Source organism: Sylvia atricapilla, chromosome 11, assembly GCF_009819655.1.
Source record: "Sylvia atricapilla isolate bSylAtr1 chromosome 11, bSylAtr1.pri, whole genome shotgun sequence".
Classification (NCBI taxonomy): Eukaryota; Metazoa; Chordata; class Aves; order Passeriformes; family Sylviidae; genus Sylvia; species Sylvia atricapilla.
Genome location: NC_089150.1, coordinates 11,289,847 through 11,313,427, shown reverse-complemented (window position 1 = coordinate 11,313,427; position 23,581 = coordinate 11,289,847). Strand labels below are relative to the sequence as shown.

At 52.6% G+C, this 23,581-nt stretch overlaps 1 protein-coding gene across 1 annotated transcript in view; it reads left to right on the top strand.

The window, feature by feature from the left end:
* PLXNA1 (plexin A1) overlaps window positions 1-23,581 on the top strand; it is a 111,308-nt gene that overhangs the window by 27,196 nt on the left and 60,531 nt on the right. Inside the window, exon 4 of the mRNA XM_066326662.1 lies at window positions 22,128-22,268. Coding sequence (XP_066182759.1) covers window positions 22,128-22,268 — 141 coding nt within the window. The remainder of the gene's footprint in view (window positions 1-22,127; window positions 22,269-23,581) is intronic.

Sequence of the window (23,581 nt, the reverse complement as noted above, 5' to 3'; positions counted from 1 at the left end):
GCTCTGTGGAGGGGTTTGAGGGCAAAACGCCGCTTGGCAGCCCCTCAGGACGGGTCAGTGCTGCCCTGCAGCAAGAGCTGGCAGCTCCGTTCCAGCCGAACACGGCAGCATCACCTTCACAGCTGGTCCCTGCAGACCGTCCTGTGCCCTGGCAGGGGCTGCCACCCTGGAAGTATTGTGGAAATAAGGCTGGGGAAGGAAAATCAAGAGCCTGCGGGGTTGTGACTGTGTGCCTCGCTGCTCGTGCCCCTGTTGTTGCGGGGCTGTGTAAGGCATTGGTGGCCATGGCTTTGCTGTTCTGGGAGAAAAAGGCAGATGAGCCATCTTTAGGGTCATGGATGGAGAGGGGCAGATAATCGATCTTTGGGGATCCTTGGTGTCAGTGCTGAGCCCCCATAACTGTGTCACACTCATTGGGGGCTGTTGTGAGGAAAAGGCGGGTGTGGGCTGGCTGGGACCAGCAGTGAGCTGAGTATTCCCTCCTAGCTGGTGGGGTTGGTTTGGTTGCTGAAGCGTGAAGCTGCTGAGCATTTTCTTCTGCATCTCTCCGCTGCTGAAAGCGGGGCTGTGGCCCCTGTCTGTGACCTCCATTCTTCTGGGAAGAGCGGGAGCACGACTCTTGCTTTGGACTGTGCCTCCTGCTGGGGACCTCTGTGGTGGCCCCAAGGGGACAGGGCGGGGGGAAAAGCCACCCCATTAAAATGGAAATGAGCTGGGAGGGCCCAGCTCTGTTGGATCACTCCTGTTGGAGCCATTGTGCCTATTCACTGCCTAACTTTCACAAACACTGACTAATTTTAGCTTTTCAGGTGGGAGAATGGCCCCTAGTCCCACCAAAGGCAGCAAGGGGAGGATGTCCTGGCTCTTCAGGAAGGCAGCGGTTTGGGAGGCAGGGACTGTCGGTATGCCTGGTGTGAAGGGGCAGTGCTTGTGTCCTGCTTTGCCTTTGTGCAGGCCCATTAACCCAGATTTAATGGTGCCTTAGGAATTTGCCCTGAGCCCCTGGCCTGCTGGAGGAGGGAGAATGTGTGCTTAGCAGGAGCTCTGGCAGCTCCTGTGTTGTCTGGGTCTCTCAATCTTCCAGCCCTGCCTCAGGCAGAGAGACATGACCGCGGGGTAGGTCGGATATCCCCATGGGCTGACCTCCCTGCTTTTCCCTTCTGGGCTAGGAGGAAAATCCATCATAGATCAAGAGCAAGGTGGAGGTGTGGTATGGTACTTGGGGATGCAGGATGTGGACTCCAGCTGCCCCTTAGTGGCTGCTGGATCCTGTAATCCATCTCTGAGACTTTGATACATGGGTGGTAATTTGTCTCCAAGTCCAGGTGGGGACGGTGTCAGTCCCAGGCTGCTTGGAAGAGCTGCTGTTTGGCCTCTTGTTGTCCCCTGCCCTTGTTAATTACAGGCTTTTCTGAAGTGGAACAGGAGAAAGGATGCTAATGGCAGGCTGGTACTGATGGGGAAGGCAGCAGAAAGGTGCTGCATGGGATCGGCATTGTGGGGTGAAATAGGAATAGAGGAGCTGGAGTGGGGTGCTGGTGAAGGTGCAGACCCCTGGGACAACGTCCCTGTTACTCTGGTGCTTTCCCTGGATGACCTGTGCTACCAGAGCTGATCCTGGCACCTCCCTGCTCTTTGTGAACCCATGGACCAGCTGCCAGCACAAAACCTCCCCGTGGCAGTGAGAGCAATTGTCTACATGGGAAGCAAGTGGGAAAGTTTTATTTAATGGATGCTTAGTTCTTTTAATGCCATTTAGCAGCTGGAGAGAAGGAAGAGAGCCAGTGCCGTGTGACAAGCCGGCTCTCTGCAGACACAGAATGGGCTGAAGTAGTGGGGAGCATCCCTACAGTCTGGCAGAGAAAGGCAGGATAATGTGATAGTGCTTTAATTTGTCCACGCTTTGTGCTCTTGAGGGCAGCATCGTTTGATAGCTTTGTGCTGGGACAGATCTGGCATGACAGGGGTGCTCAGCCCTGGGATGCAAGGAGGGGTTCTGCTGGTAGAGCAGGCGCTGGGGAAAGCAGCTCCCTCTCACCATAATCCCTGTATGGGCAAAGGAAGCAACGCCGGGCTGAAAAGAGGCAGCGTGGTTTTTATTAGCTACAACCCTAATGATGTATTTTGGATTGCTCTCCTGCGTAGATAAAAATTACCAGTCCTTGAATGAAGGGGAAATAAAAAAGTCTCTCTGACCTTGAAGCTGTTCGCTCACTTGTCTTCATTTCATTCCCCTTGGCTGGGGATGCAGGTCAGTTTTGGGTCCTATTTATAGTCTGCTTCGTTTGGTGGTTTTCTTTACAAAGCGAAAGGTTGTCACCTTTGTTTCTGATACTGCAGAGAGGAGCTGCTCTAGGGAAAAGGAAGAATAAATGAGAAATTTCTCGAGAGTGTTCCTGTATGCAGCAAAGCTTTGTAATCTGGAAAGATCAAAAAGCCCTGAACTGCCTACCTGAGCTCCTCGTGTGGAGGTAGCCAGGGTCCATGGTGCCTTGAGAGGTATGGGGTGGTGCTTTTCTGTGCTGGCCATTGGCTCCTGGGGCTGATCAGAGCCTTTATTTCTACCAAAACAGAGATGGCTTCCCTTTCCAGGCAGCTTGACTCATGTCTCCACATCTGGCACGATTGGCTTTTGTTGAAACAACATGTGGGCGTGATTCTTCCCTTCTCCCACTCCCATGAAGGAAACTGTGGCTGTGTTGTCCATCGTCACTGAAGCCACATGTCCACAGAAGCCTGACTGCTGAAGTTGAATCCCCTGCCTGTGCCTACATCTCCTCCTCCAGCCCTGTCCCTGACAGACAGACTCGTTGAAACAACAAATGTTGCCGTAATTTAATTTTCAGGCAAACAGTAGTCCGGGGACAATGTTAAATTCATGAAACTGGCTTAATGCGATGACATTTAATGAAGCAATTTGTGCAGTAGCGTGGCTGTGCGTGGCTCTGGGTGGCTCTGGAGTAGTGGGGATGCTGCTCCACCCTTCTGGGCAGTCCCTCTTTGTGAACAAACTGGGAAAGGTTGGTGCTCCAAGGTAAAAGAGGGGGGTTGTCCTGCAGCCCTCCAGGCTGTGTGTGCTCCTGTGGTGCAGCTTTCGTGCTGCTTCCTGCTGCTGCTGCAGTGTGAGCTGGGAGCTGGTGGGTCCAAGCTTTGTGGTTTGGCCTGAAGGGAGGGGCTGATGAAAATGTTTTGGAGCAGTAGGGGACTTGTCCTCTGCAGCCTCTGCTTTCCTTGGACTTTTCCTCCCTGTGTTTGGAGTCCTGGAATGGTTCTTTGCGCTCACCCCCACCCTTCCTCTGGGCCAGGCTGAAGCCTCAAACCCTGTAGCACCCCATCTCCCATGCATGCAGTGCTGGCTCTTCCCTCCAGGGCCACCCTGGGTTCCAGTATCCCATGAGTGGTTACGAGGCTGTTCCCTGTGGAGCAAGAGTTAGGAATTATGTTGTGCTGAGAGAGCACAGGCTTGGCTTTGGGGGGTTTACTGTTTGTAAAGCAGGTGAGAAGAGGCAGTTTGGAAGGTGGAGAGACTGGCTGCTTGCTCCAGGGGTGGGTTGGATTTGTGCCATCCCAGCAGCATCCCTTGGGCATCCTGGCACCAGCAATGTGTGGGTTTCTGCTGTGTCCCTGGAGAGGGTTCCCTGCTGTTTCTTTCTCCCCTTGATTGACAGAGCCCTGTAGATCTTAATTATGTGCCGGCATCCGCAGAGCAAACCTGGCACTGCTATAGCTGGAGGCTTAATGCTAGTAATGCTGCTCCATGGGCAGGCAGCTCCCAAGGTAAGGAGTTTCCTTGCATTTCTAGGGACAGCTTGTAGTTGCTGGATACGATGGACCTCCAGAGCTGTGGGAGTGAGGCTGGACTAGTGACAGGCGAAGGGATGGTGTTACATGTGCATGGGATTTTGGTGTGGCTGTTCTTCAGTGGAGCTCAGGGACCAGGGAGCTGGGGACACATGGATGTCACTTCCTTGGAGAACCCCTTGTCATGTTTTCCACCCTCAAGGACACTGTATCCATATGTATCCAGCAGGGCTTCCCACACCTGCAGTCCTCCCTTGTCCTTCTTGCATCCTCCCACCCCTCCCAGCAGCAAAACCTGAGCTCCGCTAAACTCATGTCACTGCTGATGGTCCTCCCAAGCAGGACTTAGAACTAAATTTTTACTGAAAGGCAGCCAAATTCTTTGAGGATGCTTTTTGGACTTAGCAGAGGTGTTTGTGGGCAAGCTTGATGTCTGTAGAGCAATTTGCAGTACTGCTGATCTTGGAGGCTGTTCTCTTGTTCCCCTGACTTTTTGCTTTTTGTTAACAGTGGTCAAAAATTAATTGGTTGTTGTTTAGCAGAATGCAACTGAAAAAATTAATGGAGGAAAATTTGATGCAGTTTGTTGCATACACATGTGTGTCTCTCTCTTTCTACATATGTATTTATTTTTCTTTGAAAGTTTCTAGAAATAGGTCTATGTCTTGGCCAGGGTGACTGCATCTGTAATTAACTAAGGAAAATGGGTGTGTTGGTGACAGCCACACAGAAATGCTCAGCATCCTTGGTGAGGATGTAGGGATGTGGGACCTTGGAGGCATCTAGTACTGGCAGCTTCCTTGGCAGAGGGAGGGGAGCAGCCTTTGCCCCCCTGGATGGAAACACTGGATCAGGTTGAGCTTACTGCCACCAGCCCTGGTTTCCTGGGGGAGGATCATACTTGTGATGGTTTATTTGAGAACTAAGCGAAGTCCTTTAAAAAGACCCAAACGCATGAAAACTGCACCTTGCATCCATGGCTCATGCCAGCTGATCCCCACCCTGTGTGAGGGATGGGAACTTCCCAAACTGAATTCTGCCTTTATTTCTCCTGGATTACTCCTTGTTGCTGTCCTTCTCTTTCTGGTATGTTTACGAGGCTCAAGGGATCTTGTTTTTACACTCAACGTTTAAAATTAAAGATGTGTTTCTAGTAGGTGAGATAAACACTCCCTGTCACAGCTGGGGGTTTCCTTCCTGCTCTCTTTCTCTCCTCAAATCTGCTGGTGGGAAAGTGTGAGCCTGTGGCTGGAGCACTTAACCTGGGAATGAGATTCCTGGGCTCTCCCAGGCGCATGAGTCACCTTTGGTGCAGGATGTGTGAGCTTTGGCTTCTTCCTCCAGTGGCTTCTTATTTTGAAAGAGGACAAAAAAAAAAATTGCTGCATTTGGCATGGAGATGGAGGAGCAGGGAATGGGTAGGGGTAAATGTGCTTGCTTGAGCTTCAAAGTGTGGTTTACCTTGGTGACTAAGGGCACACCATGTGGCAGTGTGGTGCTGCTGCCCATCTGCAGGTGTGCTCCTAAAACTGTATGGCAGGATCAGCATTTCTGGCTGGAGGCAGGGCTGGCACAGTCTGGGTTGGCACTCGCCACCTGTGATCCCTGCTGGATGTGCTGCTTGGCGTGCCTTGAGCATGTCCCCCTGCTCTTTAGCCACTCATCCCAGAGGTGGAGAGCAGCCATGTCCCACCCTTCATGGAGTCCAGCATCACGACTTGCCCTCCCTTTTGCAGCATTATCCTTTCCAGACCTCATGCAGTTGAGGTTGTCCTTGTCCATTGGCTGCTCACCTGGGATACTGAAATAAGACTGGGCTTTATTTTGGAAATTGAAATGATGAAGAGCATCCAAACTTCCCGAGACCTTATTATCCTGGGTGGCTGTTGATGCCTCCCTCCTGGGATGGAAGAATCTCTACTCACCTCTGCTTGGCTTTGGCTCTCCCTTTCATGTGCTATCCCACTTGTGTGCACATTCTCACCATTGTGCTGTGAAAGCCTTGGCTAAAAACCCAGCCCAATCTCCAAGTACATGATTTTTCAGCTGAGACTTGGCCCACTGTGCATTTCTGAGTTGTGAGGTGACCCCTGAGCCAGAGGTGACCCCTCATACCTGGGGACCAGAGGTATTTTTGCAGTATCTACTGAGCTCTAGGTCTTGCCATCAGTGTCCCTGCCATGGGTGGCAACTCACACTGGTCGAGGCTGTTGAGTCAGAACTGTTGCTTTTGACCCCTCTAACCTCCCTAATTCTGTTTATGCTCTAGACCAAGGAGAAACAGAGAGAGAGCAAATGTTTTTTAAATAGCTTGCGAGTTTCTGATGTTGTTTTTCATCAGAGAAATGATAGTTGTATAGAGGCAATTAATTGGAGGAAAAGTTTCTGGTAATAAATGTCAAGAATGTTTCAAGGATGGTTTGGATAAAATACACTCTTTTTTTAAGCCTCCTAGCAAAACAAAAGCCTTACCCTATTTTGAACCTTGCAAAAGACAAACAACTACAAAACTTAAATTTGTGTGTGTGTGTATGTGTGACTGTGTAACGTTTAAGTGCTTTTTTCCTTGCTCAGCCTGTGCTCCTTAAACAAAAGCATGTGTTTTCCTGGCGTGGCTCCCTCGAGGCAGCTCTGTTGGAGTGGAGGGCAGGGGCTGTGGAGGTGATGGCTGCACAAGTCCAGGCAAGCCCTGGTTTTTGGCAGGCGCTAGAGTTCTTCCTTTTTCGGGGTGGGGGAGTGCCGGCGCAGAGGGGGAAGGGAGGTGGTGGTGGATTGTGGTCAGTTCCCTTCTCCTGCCTACATTGCCTAGTTCTTCTCTGTGCCAGCCCTGGCTGGTGGAGTACTTTGATATCCTGGGGCAGAAGGTGATAAAGGAAAGAATTAAAGCTTCAGAGTGATGTTAGAGCCTTGGCTGCCTCTCCCGGAGCAGCCATTGCCTGTGGCTTGTGGGCTGTCGGTAACCCTGCTGTGCCTCTTGCTCCCTAGAGCTTGGGGAGGTTGGTGTGGAAAAACTGACATTTTATGGGGGAGGTGATTTCCTAGTGGGGATGTGTTTCTGTGCATGGTCTGAAACATCCCTGGGGTGCTGTGGCTGTGTGAACCTGCCAGGCAGCTCTGCTCACCCTAGAGGGGCCGAGCCCTGCTGCGTGCTGCCTTCCAGCCGCAGCTATACCTTTGGTCCCAGCTGTGGGGTTCAGTGCTGGTGTGTTTTTCATAAAGGCTCTTAATCACATACAGGATGTTTCTGTTTGTTCAAGCCATGAAATCACACAAACAACCCACCCCCAGTTTGGCTTTCACAGAGCATCAGCTGCTCGACCCAAGTCCTCGGCAGAGCCGGAGCAATCCTCCCCTCTCCTCCTGCAGCTCTGGACCCAGCAGTGCGGCGAGAGCACACCTTTCATGTTGTGGACATGGCCTGGAAACCGCCCGCCCGGCACTGGGGACGGATTACATCAGGGTTGGGAGCTGGGGCTGACTCATCACTGGGGTGCTTGGCTGAGGCAGCAGCAGCATCTCGTGGGAGCTGGCAGAAAGGCTGGGAGACCTCGAGCCGGGATCAGCCCTGAATTCTGGGGGCTCGGTTGCAGGCAGGCTGCCCCCCAAACCCTCTCCTGAGAGGAGCAGAGTGGTTTTTTGGGTGGGTGGGAGGTGAGTTGCAGGCATCTTCTTGTTCCCGGGCCCTGGGGTTGTGTATTTTTGCATTACCCCCAGTACTCAGTCCTGGATGGGGACATCACAAACCTGCCGCCGCATCATCATCTTTTGCTTTGGGTTTTGTCCTTCGGGGTATTTAGCAGAAGGAGAGCAGGGTGGATTGAAATAAAAAAAACCCACCCTGACTTTTCTCACTCCTGTTGCGTGCATTGGTCCCATGGCTGCCGTTTCCATGGCAAAGCAGCGGGCCCGTAACCCAGCCCGCCCTGTGCTCCTCAGCGTTTGGAGGAGCAAAAATCCTCGGAGATGACAAGAATAACGAGCCATTAATGAGAGTGGGGGAAAACACCGGAGGAGCTGGAGCAGGGTCGGGGTGGGGGCGACGGGAGGCAGGGCTGGCTTTTGGCAGGCAGAGGGTCACGTTGGCAGCCTGCTCGCCTCGCCTTCGATGTGTTATGAAGTTTAGGAGGTTGCTTGAAAAGTGTCTGGGGAGCGGTGGCGAGCCAAGCGGGCCACGGGCCAGCTCACAGCTAAACATGTTGTTGTGTAAAATTGCAGTCAATTAATTTAAGACCTGCCAATTTCAGCTGCAAAGCGCTAGGAGGTTCTGTCAAGTTTTCAGTGGGATAGAAAGGGGGAAGGGGGGATTAGTTTTCAGCACTTGGACGGGCAAGTAGCGATCCTCTGCCCAAGCCTGCAGAGCACCTCCTCCTCTCTGCTTCTTTTGCTTGCGGTAAACTCAGCCTCCACTGATGCTAAAAGTACTTCTTACGTGTGTTATTGGGGCTGAAATGGCTGAAGGATGTCAGACAGAGCCTGGTGATCTGCTGACGGCCATTTCAAGGCTTGGGGAAGCACTGGCTGCAGGGGGGATGACACACTCCCCTTTGACTTTGCAGCATTCCTCCTCCACAGTCTTGTGGGGAGTATCCCCTCTCTGGCATTCCCAAACTGGTCTTCCCCAAACCTGCTGATTCCTACAAGCCTGCAGGTCCTTGGCATGCTGGGTGGTGCTCTGGCTGTCTGAAATACAGGAGGATCTGGGAAATGCTTAGGGCAGGCCCAAGAGGTGCCCTACATCCCTGCGTGCAGCCCTGGAGGTCAGTCCTTACTCATGATAAGATACATAGGCTGGTATTCACCGTGGACGAAGACAACTTGGCCCAGAGAGCTGATGGCCAAGTGGGCACTGTGTCTGAACCTCAAAAAGGCTTATCCCCCCATTTCATGGTGGCAGCGGGGTGGTGCTGCTCTGCACAGTGCCCCTGTTTCTGGCTGTGCCACCTACCACATACTCCCTGTGCCTGTTATCCTCTTGTGCTGCAGGAGCACAGCACCCCCAGTAATTTGACTTGGGCTGAAAACTTTGCTGAAGTTTTGCTCTCTTTACGGAAACTTCAATTTCAAAAGTGTTTCCTGGGTTCTGGGGAGTGTGAGTTTGTATGTGCATCTGCAAGCTGGCTTTTTTTTTTTTTTTTTTTTTTTTCCTTCCTTGTTATTTTTTTTCTTTTTTTACAGCTTAATGAAACTTCTGAGAAAGGCAGCACTGCTGTGAGTAAGAGTCATGAGACTGGTGGGGCAAGCTGGTTTTCGCTTGCTGATGGTTTAGCTCCTTCTTGGGGCTGCTTGAGCCTGAGACTTGAGCCTCAACTCTTCCCTGTCCTTATCCCAGCTTGCTTTTCAATCCACAAAAACACTGTACCTTAGATTTACACACGTATGTTCATGCATCTTTCATTCCTGTGGCCTTATACTGGGCTGTCACCTCTGCAGCACGGCTCTGTATCCCCAGGACACCATGTCCAACCACTGTTGCTTTCCATTTTGTCGTCAAAGGGTGTAAATCCACTTCCCCCAGACTCCTGGGGCTCAGAACCAGCTGTGTTACCCCACCATGGGTTTGTGCTTTTCTGAGCAAGGGCTTTGTGCTTTTCTATGTAAGGCTTCTCTCAGTGCTTTCGTGTGCAGTGGAGCTGCTGCACGTCCCTGCAGGGCTGCCGACTGGCTGCTCCTTGTTGCTGGCAGGAGAGGGGACTTGGAGGCAGGTCCCTCTAGAGCCAGGCTCTGCTGCTTAGGCACTGCTGTCTGCGGACTTCCCCAGAATATATTAAGTGTAATTTCCTCCTGCTTCACCGGAAGCTTGTTAATATTTCACTGGGGCACAAGGGCAGACTGCAAAGCCTGTGCTTCAAAGCAGGGCAGCTTTCAGCAGCTCTGGGGTTAGCTTTTGGTTTTCCCAGCTCTTGCTATAACTTGTTTTGTGGTTTTGAAAATAGGTAACAAAACCCAACCACCCAGCTGAGGAGAGAGCCCAGGTACAGCCCACCACGCTTGGCTGTCCCTGCCTTGCTGAGCCAGGCTGTGACTCTGCTGTCTGCTCAGCTCCACTCTTCCTGCACTGACATTTGGGGGGAAAAATGGTAAATTCATGACTGGATGGTGTGTGAGCCCACTTGGGTTTCAAAAGGCTGGGAGGAACCCAGTGCAGCCTGGATGTGCTCTACTGCTGCCAATATGGCTTGCAGGTGGGCTGATGTGGGTTCCCCTTCCATAAGAGGAAATTTTTGGGAATGACTTTTAGGGAATTACTTTTGCCTGATTCTGGACTCCACAAATCGGAGCAGGATTGGCCCTCCAGGAGCAATAACAGAAGAATTACTGCATTGCATGGGCGTCTTTATGTGTTTTTTAAACTGTGCCTCCTAATTATAAATAATGGCTGTGATATGAGATATGATTATGATGGATGGTGATTCTGTATTCCGTGTGCATTAGCGGCTTTAACCTTGCCGGGGTAATTATGTCTCATTTCAAATTCTGATACTATTTATTTGAGGTAGGGGACTGGGAATTTAATTTCTACTGCTCTGTCTTTTAGTATTATTATTATTTGAAAAGGATACCTTTGCAAAATTGTTTTTTAATCATTCCCTCCAGTTGGCAGCACCAGTTTATTAATATTTTCAGTGCCCATGTGGGGCTGTTTTGGAAATGTTTGTAAAGACAGACATTTTGAGGGAATGTGAAGCTGAGGGCTGATGTATAGGAGAGGAGCTATTCCTGCAAGACTCCCCTGTGCACCTTGCATCTTCAGTCTTTTCAAAGCAGCTGCCTTTGGCACTGGCTGCTGCTGACCCACATGTCTCAGCCAGCCTGGGCTCCCTCCTCACATGAGGTCCCTGGAGGTCCAGGAAGGGCTGAGCCATTGTCCTGCCCAACCCTCACCATCTTCAATGGCACATTTAATTAAAAACCGCATCAACCCGAAGATTGTGCACGTGGTCCTTAATCAGTTTGAAGTCTCTGTGAGAATAAAGTAATTATACTACTCGTTTGGTTACAGTAATTAAAACTTTAATTAACATCATTTCCCACCCCTTGGCCTCCCTTTACAGATATTCAGGCATGTGATGGGTGTCTGCCAGGGTTGCATCTTGGGATAAAGCTGTTTATCCAGGTGCTGTCTGCCTGTCCCCATCTCTGTTCCCTCCAGCACCAGGCTGGTAAGGTCCAGCTAGTTTTGACCCCAGGCCAGCCCTCTGCAGACTGCCAAGTATCAACTGCATTCCTGTGTGGGAATGCCCCATGGCCAAGGTGCTGGCAAGTCCTGGTGGGTAGCAGCTCCACTTGAAATCTCCTGTAAGCGCTGGGAATGGTGGAGAGGGTGGTAGGTGTTCCTTGAAGATCTGAGAACTTAGTTTTGGATGTGGCATGTGGTCTGGTCTAGTCTTAGCAAGAGCTGGGCTTTCAGAGAGCAGCCCTGCATTCACAGGAGGAATTTGTTAAGGAGGCAGCCAGGTTCTTCATTTCCTGTTGCATGGACCTGCAAGAGCTGAGGTCACAATGATTTGTGGCTGAGTACTGTCACACCTGGAAAGCTCAGGGTGGGTTCCAGCCCCTCTGTGCCCCATTTTACCCCTCTGGATAAAATGTGGCCATACCACCCTGTGGTCAGTGGTGGGCTCTGTGTTGGCCAACAGGACCCTGTGCTCCCTGAGAGCCTGCAGAAGGGATTGCTGCCTGCAGAAGCAGAGCAGGGAGTTCTGCATCAGTTCCAAAGGAAATCCACGCTGTCTAAAACCTGAACTCTTAAATATCTTGAGCAGCATCCTTAGGGAAAGCAATCTCTCTGTTTAAATCTTCTCAATCTCTCCTTCGAAATTGCTCTGATGCACAGACTGGAGGGCCTAATTTCCATCCTGGTTTTGAACAGGGAGCTCACTGCAGACAAGTGGTTTTCTTTGCTCCGAGTTCTGCATGGTGGGGAGCCATGCCTTGGCCCCATACCTTTCCCTTGGCTTTTTGGGTATGTATAGAATGGTGTAGTGTAGCCAGGGATGTGGCTCTCTGCACTAGAAATGGTGTAAGAGGCCAAAAGTTTAGAGTGTGGGAATGAAATTTTAAAATGTGAGCAAAAAGGATATCAGGGAATTTAGCATCAAGGGCTCAAGCTGGAGTGAGTGAGAGGGTCTAAGATTATTGCAAGCAAAATATTTGCAGGCACTCTGGTGTGCTCACTGTGAAGCCAGGCTTAGCTGGCTGTTATCACCAGGATCACTGGCCGTGGAATGTTGGAGGATTTCTTCTCTAATCTTGAAAGTGTTTGTGTTTGGAGCAGGGACTGTTTTATGAGGAAAGGCAGGACCTGGAGTTTTGATTGTGGTATGTTGACAGTGGAGCTGTTGATCAGAAAAGGTTAAAAAAAGTGTGCCTCTAACTTTGTCTACTCCTGATGGTATGGGTTGCATTCTCATGGAGTCCATCATGTAATGCATGATTTTGTCATTGAATCTGTAAGAGATTCTGCATGCCCAGCCCTGCTGCCTGTGCTGGCTCTTAATATTTAATGTCACTGTGCCCTGCGATATTTAGACCCTGATTGTTTATTGCTTATGAGCTTCTCCTGGGCAGTCTGGTGTGATTTGTCCATGGAGATAAAACACCAGTACAGCCAAGAGCTGCAGTAAAAAGAGGAGTGATGGGTAGGAAGGGATCAAAGCTGGTGTTGAATGGGTGAAGCTGAATCCCCCATGCCATCAGTGTTGTCCTTCTCCTTCTGTGGAGGTGAATGTGCAGTGGATTTTGTTCCTGTTACAGTCATCTTGCTGCAGGAAATGGCTTTTGGCTCTCATGCTGTGGAAATGGAGCTGGATGAGGGCGGGGCTGAGATGGGGGTGCAGAAGGTGTTGGAGTCTGATGGATGGGTAAATCCAGATATGAGCCATTGTGCCTGCACAGGCAGCCCCATTGAAACAGGGGTTGACTTGTGCTGAATCTGTGTGTGGGGCTGCTGGAGTGGGCACTGGGGTGGAAGGGGAGCTGACCAGGGGGAGTACCCTGAAACAGATTCCCCCTTGGGGTATGTCCCTCTACAGCCTCCACTCTGTGGGCTTTTCCTGCCACTGACTCCTCTGTTTGCAAGACCCTGCCTAGTCCTCAGGCAGCTCCTCTCTTGCTGCTGTGCTGTTTAGAGTCCAGGAAGGAAAAAGCTGTTTTCCTGGAGCTGAGAGGGGAGGAGGGGTTCAGCTGATCTCCAGCTGTGCTGCAGCCCTGGGAGCTCATACTTCCTCCCTGACGTGTCCCTGGTGAAGGCCTGTTACCCCCTCCCTGCCTTTTTTTCCCTGGAAATAGGGCAGTCCCCATTCCTGTTCTCAGGTAGCAAGGCTTTGGGCCCCTGGCCACAGGCAGAGACTTCGCCTGATCATCACTCCATGTCCCAAGTGGGCACGATGGTGAGGGTGGTGGGACAAGCCTTTGGCATTCATGTTGAGGTTATCTTGGTCTGGTTGCTTATCTGGTAGAAGCTGAGGGAAGCTCAGGAAAGAAGGTTTATGCTGCCCTGTTGAGCTGAGCAACATCATTAAGAGGTAAATAATTCGGATTTGCAGAATAAATATTAGTTTCTAGGCTATGGAGAGGCTGGGGATGGTGGCTCTGGGTCTGCTCTGCTTGCTGTGATGGGCTGTGTGTCAGGGGGGACCAGTAGCCAAGGGTTTGGCTGGTGCCCATGTGATCTCTGGAGGAGCCAGTGACTTGGCAGTAGAAGAGATGGCTTTTGTCTTGAAAACTCAGGATTGAGTCCTTCAGGTGAGAGCTTTCTCTCCAGGGCCTTCTCTGGAAGGTTTAGGTATTAACTGGCCCCAGGCTGGTCACGTGCAGCCTGAGTCCTGTGGGAGCTGGGAGGGTGACACATTGCCATGGCTTCATTCATGCCTTTCTTGCCTGGGGCCTGCTGGGACTCTTGGGATGCCTACAGTAATTAATGAACAGGAGAAAAAATAATCCAGTATTTCTATGATGTGCTCTGCCCTTGACTGTTGTCACCCAGGGCTTTATTTTTACATGCAGGAGAACAGTCGGATGCAGAGAGGAGATCCCTGTTGTATTTTGCTTTGTGCTCTTCCTGCCCTTACCTTCCATTTTGCGAGGCTAAAATTCCTTCTCCACCTGTTCCTGGGGTTACCAGAGCTCCCTCCTTTCTTCCCAAGGCTTGAGAAAAAGCAGGATTGTCTTACCTGCCTGTGCTCTCTCCCTTGCAAAGGACATTTCTGTGGTGGGATGTAGTGTGGGGGTTTCACTGGATGTTTTTGCTGGAATGGGAACAGGCACTGTGTTGCTGGAGGTATAGTTTTGAAATGCTCTTTCACTCCCTCCTTGGAGAATTGATGCCCTTGCAGCTGCCATGCTTCCCCCAGGGACACCCTGGGATTCCTGTCAGCTCTCTGTAGCCTCGGAGGCAGAGTCCTTGTGTGGTGTCTGGATCGTGCAGGGTTGGTGGCTGCATGCATTCTCTGTGCAGAGGTTAAGTTGCATCACTGTTGCTTGGCCGAGGGTCAGAAAAGACTGCCACCTTACCAGGTCATAGCATCACATGGAGAGGTCCCTGGGGTCCCCCATCCCCCTTCCCTCGTGCCACTCAACAGCTGCCATTGCCTGCTGCCTGGTCTCCAGCAGCCCCAGAGTAGTGCCTGCCCATTGATTTGTTTGTTGGAGGCCTCTTCTGACTGCCTCAGCCCTGAGCGATGCTGATTGGGAAATAATTGCAATAATAATAGAGATATTTTGCTCCTTAGTGACTAGATGATATGAACTGGGCTCTGAGCCAAGAGGGTTTTGAAGGGCAAGACTGAGAAATCAATGGCTCAGGATTGCTGGAGCTGCTGTGGGATGTGGGGCTAGGGGCTGGCAGGGATGGGACCCAGGACTTTATTCGGGATGAAAGTGGGGCAACCCAGTTAACCCATCACACGTTATGTGGCTCCCAGTGGGAGCCTGTAATTCCTCCTACCACTTCATTGTGACTTCAGCATCCGTCAGTCTCTGTCTCACCTGGGTTTGACTCTGCCAAAGGTGCTTCTCCTATGCATTATCCTGGCACTTGCTCCCTCTTTCCAGCAGTTCACTTTTGGTACAGAAAGATGGGAAGGAATTTTCTGACAGTGTCTTAATTCTGTCAAAATTGCTGGAAGTGTGTTGGGCTGTACTTCACGTCCTGCTGAATCAGCAATGCTGGCAGACCTGGTCAGGAGAGATTTTGGGAAGGTTTGCAGATGGTGAGCATGGAGCTGGTCAGTCCTATGCTGTGCTGCGTGGGCTGGTGCTGGTATAACTGGCTCTGCTGAGCCCACTTAGCGTGGTGGAGCACCACTTGTGTGGGTGGCTGAACAAGAGGAAAAGATTGAAATGAGTTTAAATGAAAGGAAAAGGTGGTTGAGAAGTTTTGGGGAAGGTGTTGCTACGCTTTGGGGGCCTGCTGGGCAGGGTTGCTGCCCTGCCTCCTCTTCTGTTCTCTTTCCTATGGCAAGCCCCAGTGCTTCACCCAGTTCCCACCCTACCTCCCAGAGAGGCACAGTGAGTGTGTCTGTCCTCAGCCCACATGGCTGAGCTCAGGATCCTGCCTCGGGTTGACACACAGGCTTTGGAACCAGCTGGGTGAACCTGTGCCACATCTGCCAGTGTCAGTGAGGTGGTGGATTTCTTGCTGTGCATTAATTTAGATTAAGTATCATCTTGTTTATTGCTTTATTGTACCAATATGATTAAAGTCCCAAAACTCTCCAACTCAGGGTGATGTTGGGCCCAGGACAAAAGCTGGGCATGTACTTAATCTTTACTAAGTGAATGGGTTTCACTGAATGGAATCGGGCAGCTTACCTGTCTCCTTGACAGGTTAATGATGAGGCAGGAGCATCCCAGCCCTGGGGGAGCAATGAGGGCTGGGGGAGCTGTGGGGCTGGAGGAGCTGTGGGAGCAGTGGGGCTGGGGAGGAGCAGTGGGGCTGAGGGGAGCAGTGGGGCTGGGGGAGCAGTGGGGCTGAGGGGAGCAGTGGGGCTGGGGGAGCAGTGGGGCTGGGGAGGAGCAGTGGGGCTGGGGAGGAGCAGTGGGGCTGGGGAGGAGCAGTGGGGCTGGGGAGGAGCAGTGGGGCTGGGGGAGCAGTGGGGCTGAGGGGAGCAGTGGGGCTGGGGGAGCAGTGGGAGCAGTGGGGCTGGGGAGGAGCAGTGGGGCTGTGGGAGCTGTGGTGTCAGCTGCCAGCCTGCCTCGCATAGCTAGGATGTTTCTGTGGGGCCCATCCTGTCATCAGTCCTGGGACAAGCCTCTGCAAGATGCATGCCCACAGCCCTGCCCATGGCCCTGCTGCTGGCTGTTTTACCCTTCCACTGGGTGTCTGGCTCCTGCCCCTTGGCACAGAGCACCCGTAGAGTTAGCCCTCATAAAGTGTGGCTGAGGCACTCCTTATGGCAATTTCTTGGTTATCTGAGCAAATCCTTACCACCCTGGATACCAAAGTTTGGTAACCTGAAATACAGAGTGAGGGAGCAGGAGTCACTGCCTTGACCTCCTGCTCTTGACCCCCAGCATGACAGTGTCCCTCTCTCCAGTAAGTACCCAGCTCCCAAGGCTGTGTCCATGGGACAGATGATGCCATGGCCCTGCAGCTGCTCTTGTCTCCCTGCCTGTTGCTGTGCCTTTCTGGGTGAAGGGAAGAAGAGTGTGTCTCCTTGGAGCAGCTGATCCAGGAATTTTTAATTTAATTTAAACCCTTTCCTTTCCTTTGGAAACTGGAGAGGGCCGTGTGTGTGTCAGCTGCTTGTCCTGAGGAAAGGCATGTGGAGGGGCAGCTGGTGTCCCTGTCCCCACACTGTCTTACTGCCTTGGGGTGATCCCACGCCATATGCCAGGAGAGGCTGTGCAGTCTGACCCCCAAGACCATCCCTTTCCCTGTGAGCCTCCCTGGCTGAATATGGGATGTGCCTTTTCCAGCTGTAGGCTTGTCAGAGTGGTGTTGCGTGACACTGTCCAGCAGCTGTCACCTCTGCCCCGGTGTGGCCAGGCTGTATAGACCCTCTGCTGCCTCTGGGAGGTGGCCCCATGGCTTGTAGGGTCAGCTCTGCCAGGACCCGCTCCTCTTCTGGTTATGTTTGGCCTATCCTATGCCTTTTGGATGAACGGTGCCAAAATCAAAGCAGAATTCTGGGGCTGTTCACACGGCCCTGCTGTCAGGGAGGGGACACGTGCACCTGCTGATTTGGAGGTGGAAGCCTGAGACGTCCATGGTGTCTGAGCTGCGAGCACCAATGGCCTTGGGAGGGGAAGGTTTCACTCCTGAGGCTGCACTCTGCCCTCCACCCATGACAGTGCATCTTCCTCCTCCCACCTCGGTGATGTACTACAGAGCTGCTCACTGGTAAGGGGACAGGGCAGGAGGGGACCAGGACATGGGCACAGGTAGGACAGGGTTCTCTATCCAGCATCCTCTCCTCACAGCTGTGCCTTTTTAATCTCTGGCCCCAATGGAGATCCTTGGGGCTGGGGAACTCTCTGCTTCCCTCAGCGTGTGTTGAGAGGGAAGAGGGGAAGCTTTGAAATGCACTCCCATAAATAAACCTTTCTTTTGCATTGCCTGTCAGTACCGTGCGAGCCCCGTGGAACTGGAAAGGGTCCCCGTGAAAAGGCTGCGGAGTGTGTTTCAGGCAGATAAGTCCCTGCCTTTGAAGTGTGGCAGGCGGGCAAAAGCGCCCTCCTCTTGTAGCTGCTGCCAGCCGCTGCGAATTAATCACAGCCCTGCACAGATAAGAGTACAAAGCCTGGCTGAGCACTTCTCCTGCCCGGAGGAGGGGTCTGCGGGGGACCGCTTGGGACCCAGGATGGAGGCTTGAGAGCCTGGAGGTGGGGAGATGTAAGGCTGCGGTGGGAGGGAAGACTGGCTGTGGGGCAGTGAAGAGCCCCCTCTTCCTGGTGCTGGGCTTAGGGGTGTCCTCTGTGAGATTGTGTCTCTTGGAGACCTTCTCTGTGGGCCCCCAAAAATGTGGTTTTGGTTCTATGAGGAGCCAGTGGCCCACCCAAACACCTCCCAGACCCCGCACAGACCTCTGCTGGCATGTGTTAAATCCAAAAGCAGCCTTGGCATGTCTGCAGCTGCCTTCCCTCTCCAGCTGTGCTTCCTCCCTCCCCACCTGGTGTCCCTGGCCCAGACTGAGCTCCAGCCCTGTCCTCCAGTGCCATCCTCCTCTGGGTCTGCTGCCAGCTCTGGGTAGCTGCCAGGTCACGGCTGCTGCCCCGCGTTCCTCTCATTGCCTGTCTTTCCAAAAGTCAGCTCTGGGGAGATGCTCCTCTCTGCCTCGTGCCCATTGCTGGTGCCGTAAGGGTGTTGGGAGATTCTTCTCCTGGTGGTTGGCTGATCAGCAGTGGGGAAATGCTTCCTCACCTGGATAAAGCCTGATGGTCACCTTGCCCAGGAGAGAAGCATGCTGCCATGGAAGGAACTGTTCCTTAGCAAGGCAACATGCTTGCCTCCCCCAAAGCCCTGTATGGGATGGCAGCGCCTTTCTCCAGTCAAGACAAAGCCATGCCCAGGAACCGTCTTGGGAGAGGACTTTGTGTATGTCCAGCTGGGGTGTGCAGCGAGCAGTCACTCATTACACTGGAGTTGGCAGGGTTTGGAGCGTTGCACCCCGTCCTTTCCCTTATCCTTCCTTTGACAGGGTTCCCAGCTTCTGGGGATGCACGTCTTAAGCCCCTCTTAGAGTGAAGTTATGCTGGGTGCTGGCCCCATGGGGGTGAGCTCGTTGTTTGATTGTGGAGGAGGTGCACATGGGTTTCTGGCAGAGCAACCCCTGGGCATGCTTTGAGATGATTAACCCAAGCAGGGAGTTTATAATTTCATGCCTCTGGTCTTCCCCATGTACTTAACAAGACAGCAGCCCTTCAAGGCAACCCTCACTCCTGCTCCTGTGCCTCAGTACAGCCCTGGGAGCTGGTTGCCCCTTGGGGCTCCTGCAGCTCCTGGGAGGAGGCACCACTGCGGAGTTGCTGCCTGAAGCCTGCCCGAGGCAGGCAGGAGTGAGGGCAGGAATCCTGAGCAAGAAATTAGTGTGAGTAATTATTAGTATTGGGTAATTATATCAGCATCAGGATGAGAAGAAAGGTTAATATGTTTATTTAATTATTTATATATTTATGGTAAATGTTTTTCCCCTGGGTGGGAAGGCAGCCAGGGTGGGCAGGAAGGAGTGTGTTGCTGAGGGGGTCTGCTCTGATTAAACTGCATCCTCTCCCCCTTTCCCTGCTCCCAGCAAACCTGCAGGTCCAGGAAGGGGGAGGAAAGTGGCCCCTTCTAGTGTCTGTAGGAGATGGGAGGCTCCTTGTGCATTCTTTGTGCTGCTCCACCATGCTATAGTCCAAAGAGCCCATCCTTATCCTGCTGGCCCGGATGGGCAGGTTCATGTTGGGCTAATCCTGCTGGAAAGGCCCTGATATTGGGTTCCCACCTGCACAGCAGTGGGTGCTCTGGGCAATTGGGTCCTGCTTGGTGTGGGGGGATTCTGGGGTCTATTTGCTGACACAGGTTGATCATGCTCAGGAAGTTGTGGATGCCCCATCCCTTGCAGTCTTCAAGCTGGGTTGGATGGGGCTTTGAGCAACCTGGTATAATGGAACCAGGGAGTTGGAACAGACGTATTAGAGCTAGATGATCTATAAGCTTGCTTCCACCCAAACCTTTCTATGATTTTATGATCTCCTCATGCTGGAGAGGAGTGTTAGGAGTGTTAGTGGCATTTTCCTGCCATGAGCTAACTCACAATCTCCCTCTGTGCCCTGCACTTTGGCCAACCAGAAAACATCTTGATTATCAAGTCTTCCAAATTTCATTTTCTGATTCTTAAATACATCTACATTTGGCCGGGGGGGGGGGGGGGGGGGAGGTACTAGAGAGGAGAGTTCTTGTGTGTGCATGGCCCCACCAGAACATCTTGACATGTGTCAGGCTGGGTTCCAGCCCCTTTTGACTACTTGAGAGTATTTTTAGGTTCTTCCTGGAGCCTCAAATTAACTGGAAGTGCTTCATGTCTGTTGTTTTTTTAATACATCTCTTTCTCTTTCCCAGCACTGCACAGTGCAATAATGTAATGGGGAAATTACCCCACTAGTTAAAAATTACTGCCAGCGCGACATCCAGCCATAGATCTATTTTAGAACCAGGGTAAAACTGTATGGATTATTCTGTGCTGGAGCTGCGGCCCATAAAAGGATTGGAAAGGTGTGTTTGTCACTTTGCCATAGTGAGGTGGGGAGATGGTGCCTTGCTGGGGTGTGGAAGGGGTGCTCCCTATTACTCTTCTCCAGAGAGCTGGCTTGGGAAGGATTTTATAGGGGAGAAACTGTGGGAGGGGAGAGCTGTGAGGGGAGCAACTTGCGAAGAGATGTGGGGAGGTATGGTTGTGATCTGGGGGTCGTGCTGGGTACCACTGAGGAAGGGACACTGCTGGGCAGGAGTGCCACATGGGTACTGTAGGTGTCTGGGGCTTGACCTCCTCTGATCTGTTTGGAGTAGGAGCAGACATGGTCCTGGAGTTGGGCAGAAAGATACCCCTGCAAGAAAGTCAGGCAGAGGCTTTAGCACCTCTGGGTTTCCCCAGCATACAGTGGTTACAAAGTGCGGGGCTGATGGGGAGCAGAGTCTGTGTAGGGGTGTGGTAAAGGATGCTAAGAAGGTGGATGAAGAACCCAAGACCATTTTGGGTTACGGTGAAGGCTCTTCAGTCCTGTGGAAGGAGGTACCAGGGGTGTTTGGCTGTGCCCCAAGAGTTAGCCTGGCCCTGCAAGCCCAGTTGTCACATCCCTGGAGAGAGGGCAGCCCCGCTGCTCACTGCTGTGCAGGACTCATCTCTCTCTGGTTGCTCAGGGTTCTCTTTCTTAATTAAATACATTTGTTTTGTAAAACTGCCTAAAAATAATCCGGGGCTGGTGCATGCAGGAGGCTGGCAGTGAATCAAAGGCGCCGCTCTAATTAAACGGGCCCGGTTTGTTTGTGAGCCGCATACATTTCCATGCTAATCAGCTGCACACCGGGATCCTGCTTTCCCGGCCCTATCCTCCTGATTGGAGACTCTGCAAATGCTGGCGGCACTTTACTGCAGGAGGGGGTGAGGTGGTCAGGGTGCTGAGGTGGCTGCTCTGGGGGCACAGGGGGTGGTCATGGATGTGCTGGGCTGTGGGAGTGGGTGCGACTGGGGCAGGGCTGGGGGATGTATTTGGGGGGTGATTCCAAGCAGCCGATTTGCCCCTGTCCTGTGGAGGGATCCTGAGTCCTGCAGATGGGGATGCTGGACCAGGCCTCTGTGTGTGCCACCACCAGTGTGGAGATGATCACAGGTAGTTTGCTCCATTTTGCTGGGCATGATGCTTCACTGCCTACCGCTGGGAATTTTGCAGAATGTGTGGTTAGTGTGGCTGCCATGCCGTGCCATGCCATGCAGTGCCATGCCATCCCATCCTCTGGGCATTTCTCTATCACTGTCCCCCTCGAGGCTGTCCCATGCCAGGGTCAGCCCGAATCTGGGAGTACACAAGCCATAGCATGAGCACAAAGTACTCACAGCTAGCGAAGGCGCCAGTCAGGATATGCCAAGTGGCAGAGCTGAGTTTGTGTGCCGTGTGCCGTGTGCCTCCATCCTCACGGTGCCTCCTGATGTGCTGATCGCGGGGACAACCAGGAACAGGGGCTTAGGAAGAGCTTTAACGTAATTGTGAGCCATAAGGAGATTAAAGCCTTCGCCACGTTCCTGCTCAGGGAACAAAGGCACTTTCTGAACCTCTGTTGACCTCCAACTACCTTGAGACCCTCTTGACTTCCCCAGTCACGAGTCCAATTGTTTCCTGTGATGGATGGGCTGATGGGAGCCGAGCCTGTGTGTGCCACAGCGTCCTTCCTGGCAGGGCTCAGAGCCGTGTGATGTGTGAGCTGCTCTCAGCACCGCTGGGACAGGAGGGGTTTGGTGCTTTGCTGCAAGCTAGGCTCTCATCTGCTCTGTGCTACAACTTGGAGGGACTTTGGGGCTGAGCAGCAGCACGTAGTGGGGTGCAGTGTGAGAACCAGGGATGTGTCCTCCCTCCCTGGAGAGAGATGAATGCCATCCGCATGAATGTGATGAAATACACCAGACAAATGTAGTAAAGCAAAGGAGGCATTGCAGTTTGGTCTTCTGGAAAGGGTTGGGATGCTTGCAGATCACCTGATACTTTGCTGGGCTGCAGGGTCTGTGGAGTCACCACATTGGTGTAGGGTGGAGGAGTGGTGTCCCTAATGGGGCACATTCTGTATCCCACATCCAAGGTGGGGGCTGAGGTGTGTGAGGGATTGTGCTTACCCCCCCTTGCTCTCCCCACAGATACTCGTGGACTTGCCAGCTGAGAGGAAGCACCAAGCTCTGCAGTACGAGAATGTTGTGGCCCATGAAGGCAGCTCCATCCTGCGAGACCTGGTGCTGAGCCCTGACCGTCAGCACATCTATGCCATGACTGAGAAACAGGTAAGGGGGGAGGTCAGCAGTCCTCTCCTTTCTTGGCAGCCCACACTGCAGCCCTAGTCCTGTGTGCTGGGAAGCCTTTTGGGCAGCTCTCTCCTGGGACTGGAGCTGCCTAGGGATCCTGGGGCAGCTCCTCCCTGCAGAAACACTGTCTTGAGGCTTTAATTGTTAGCAGCAGCTGCTTGAAATTCCCATGGTCTCTGGGGACCAAGGGTTTCCTGACCCTTCCTTGCTGTGAGTGGTTGGCCGTAAACCTCCTCCCTGTTTTGGCCGTCCCCTCCTGAGCAAGGGTTTCGCAGGTCAGCAGGAGCTGCTTGCTCTAAACAACTCTTTGTCCTCTGGAGCAGTTGTTTTTACATGACAAGGCAGAGGAGACGTAGGGCTGGTGCACCCCCAGGCTACTGGTATGCACCCCTTGGTCCCTGCCTCTGCTTGTGCTGAGCTAACTGGAGGTACAGACCCAATCTGTGTCTGGTATTGTTATCCTGGCAGCGTGGTCTGGGCACATGATAGGAAGTTTTGGTTGTGTTAGTGAGCATTTGCTTGATCCGTGACCTGTGGGAGGGCTGCTAGTGTGAGTTCATCCATCCATGGGCTGAATTGGAGGGAGTGAAGCAGGTTCCTGTCATGGTGGTGACGCTTTCTTGATCTGGTGTCAGCACGCCATGCCTGGTAGGTGACACAGGGTGGCCGTGCTGGGGTGTGCTGTGCCTGTGTCTGCCAGCACTCTGCTCCTTTGCTCAGCCAGAGGTGTGTGCGTGTGAGCAGGACTGCAAGCAAAGCTGGGAGCCTCACAGTCTCCTGGCCACCAGCCCAAGGGCTTGGGAGGGGAAAGGATGCTGGAGCAGGAACATAGGTTTGTCCAGACAGTCCTGAGGGGACAGCAGAGTGCTTTTCCCACCTCCTCCCAGTGACTGTTTCTGGTTTCTGCTCCGCTGCAGGAAACATGCACTTTTCCAGGTGGGGCAGAACCTGCATTTAGGCTCCTCCATGCAGCTGTCCTGGGCTGTGTTTCCATCCCTAGCTGTTTCTGTGCCACAGCTTGCTCAGCTAAGCTTCCCCTCTGTGGGGCAGATGTTGGAGAAGTGGATGCCAACGGGGCAGTTGCATTGGACTGGGGATCTCCTCCAGGGACCAACACAGTCGCTGGGACCTGACACTTGTCTGTGCAGGGTCTGCCTGAGGGGAACCCTCTGCCACCACTTGCCTAAGGCAATGTCAGGGACAAACAAATGGGAACATTACGGGTGTATTCAGGGTGTATTCACCACCTTAGGGGCGACTGGTTGGCCAGCATATCGCAGCCCTTAGACATC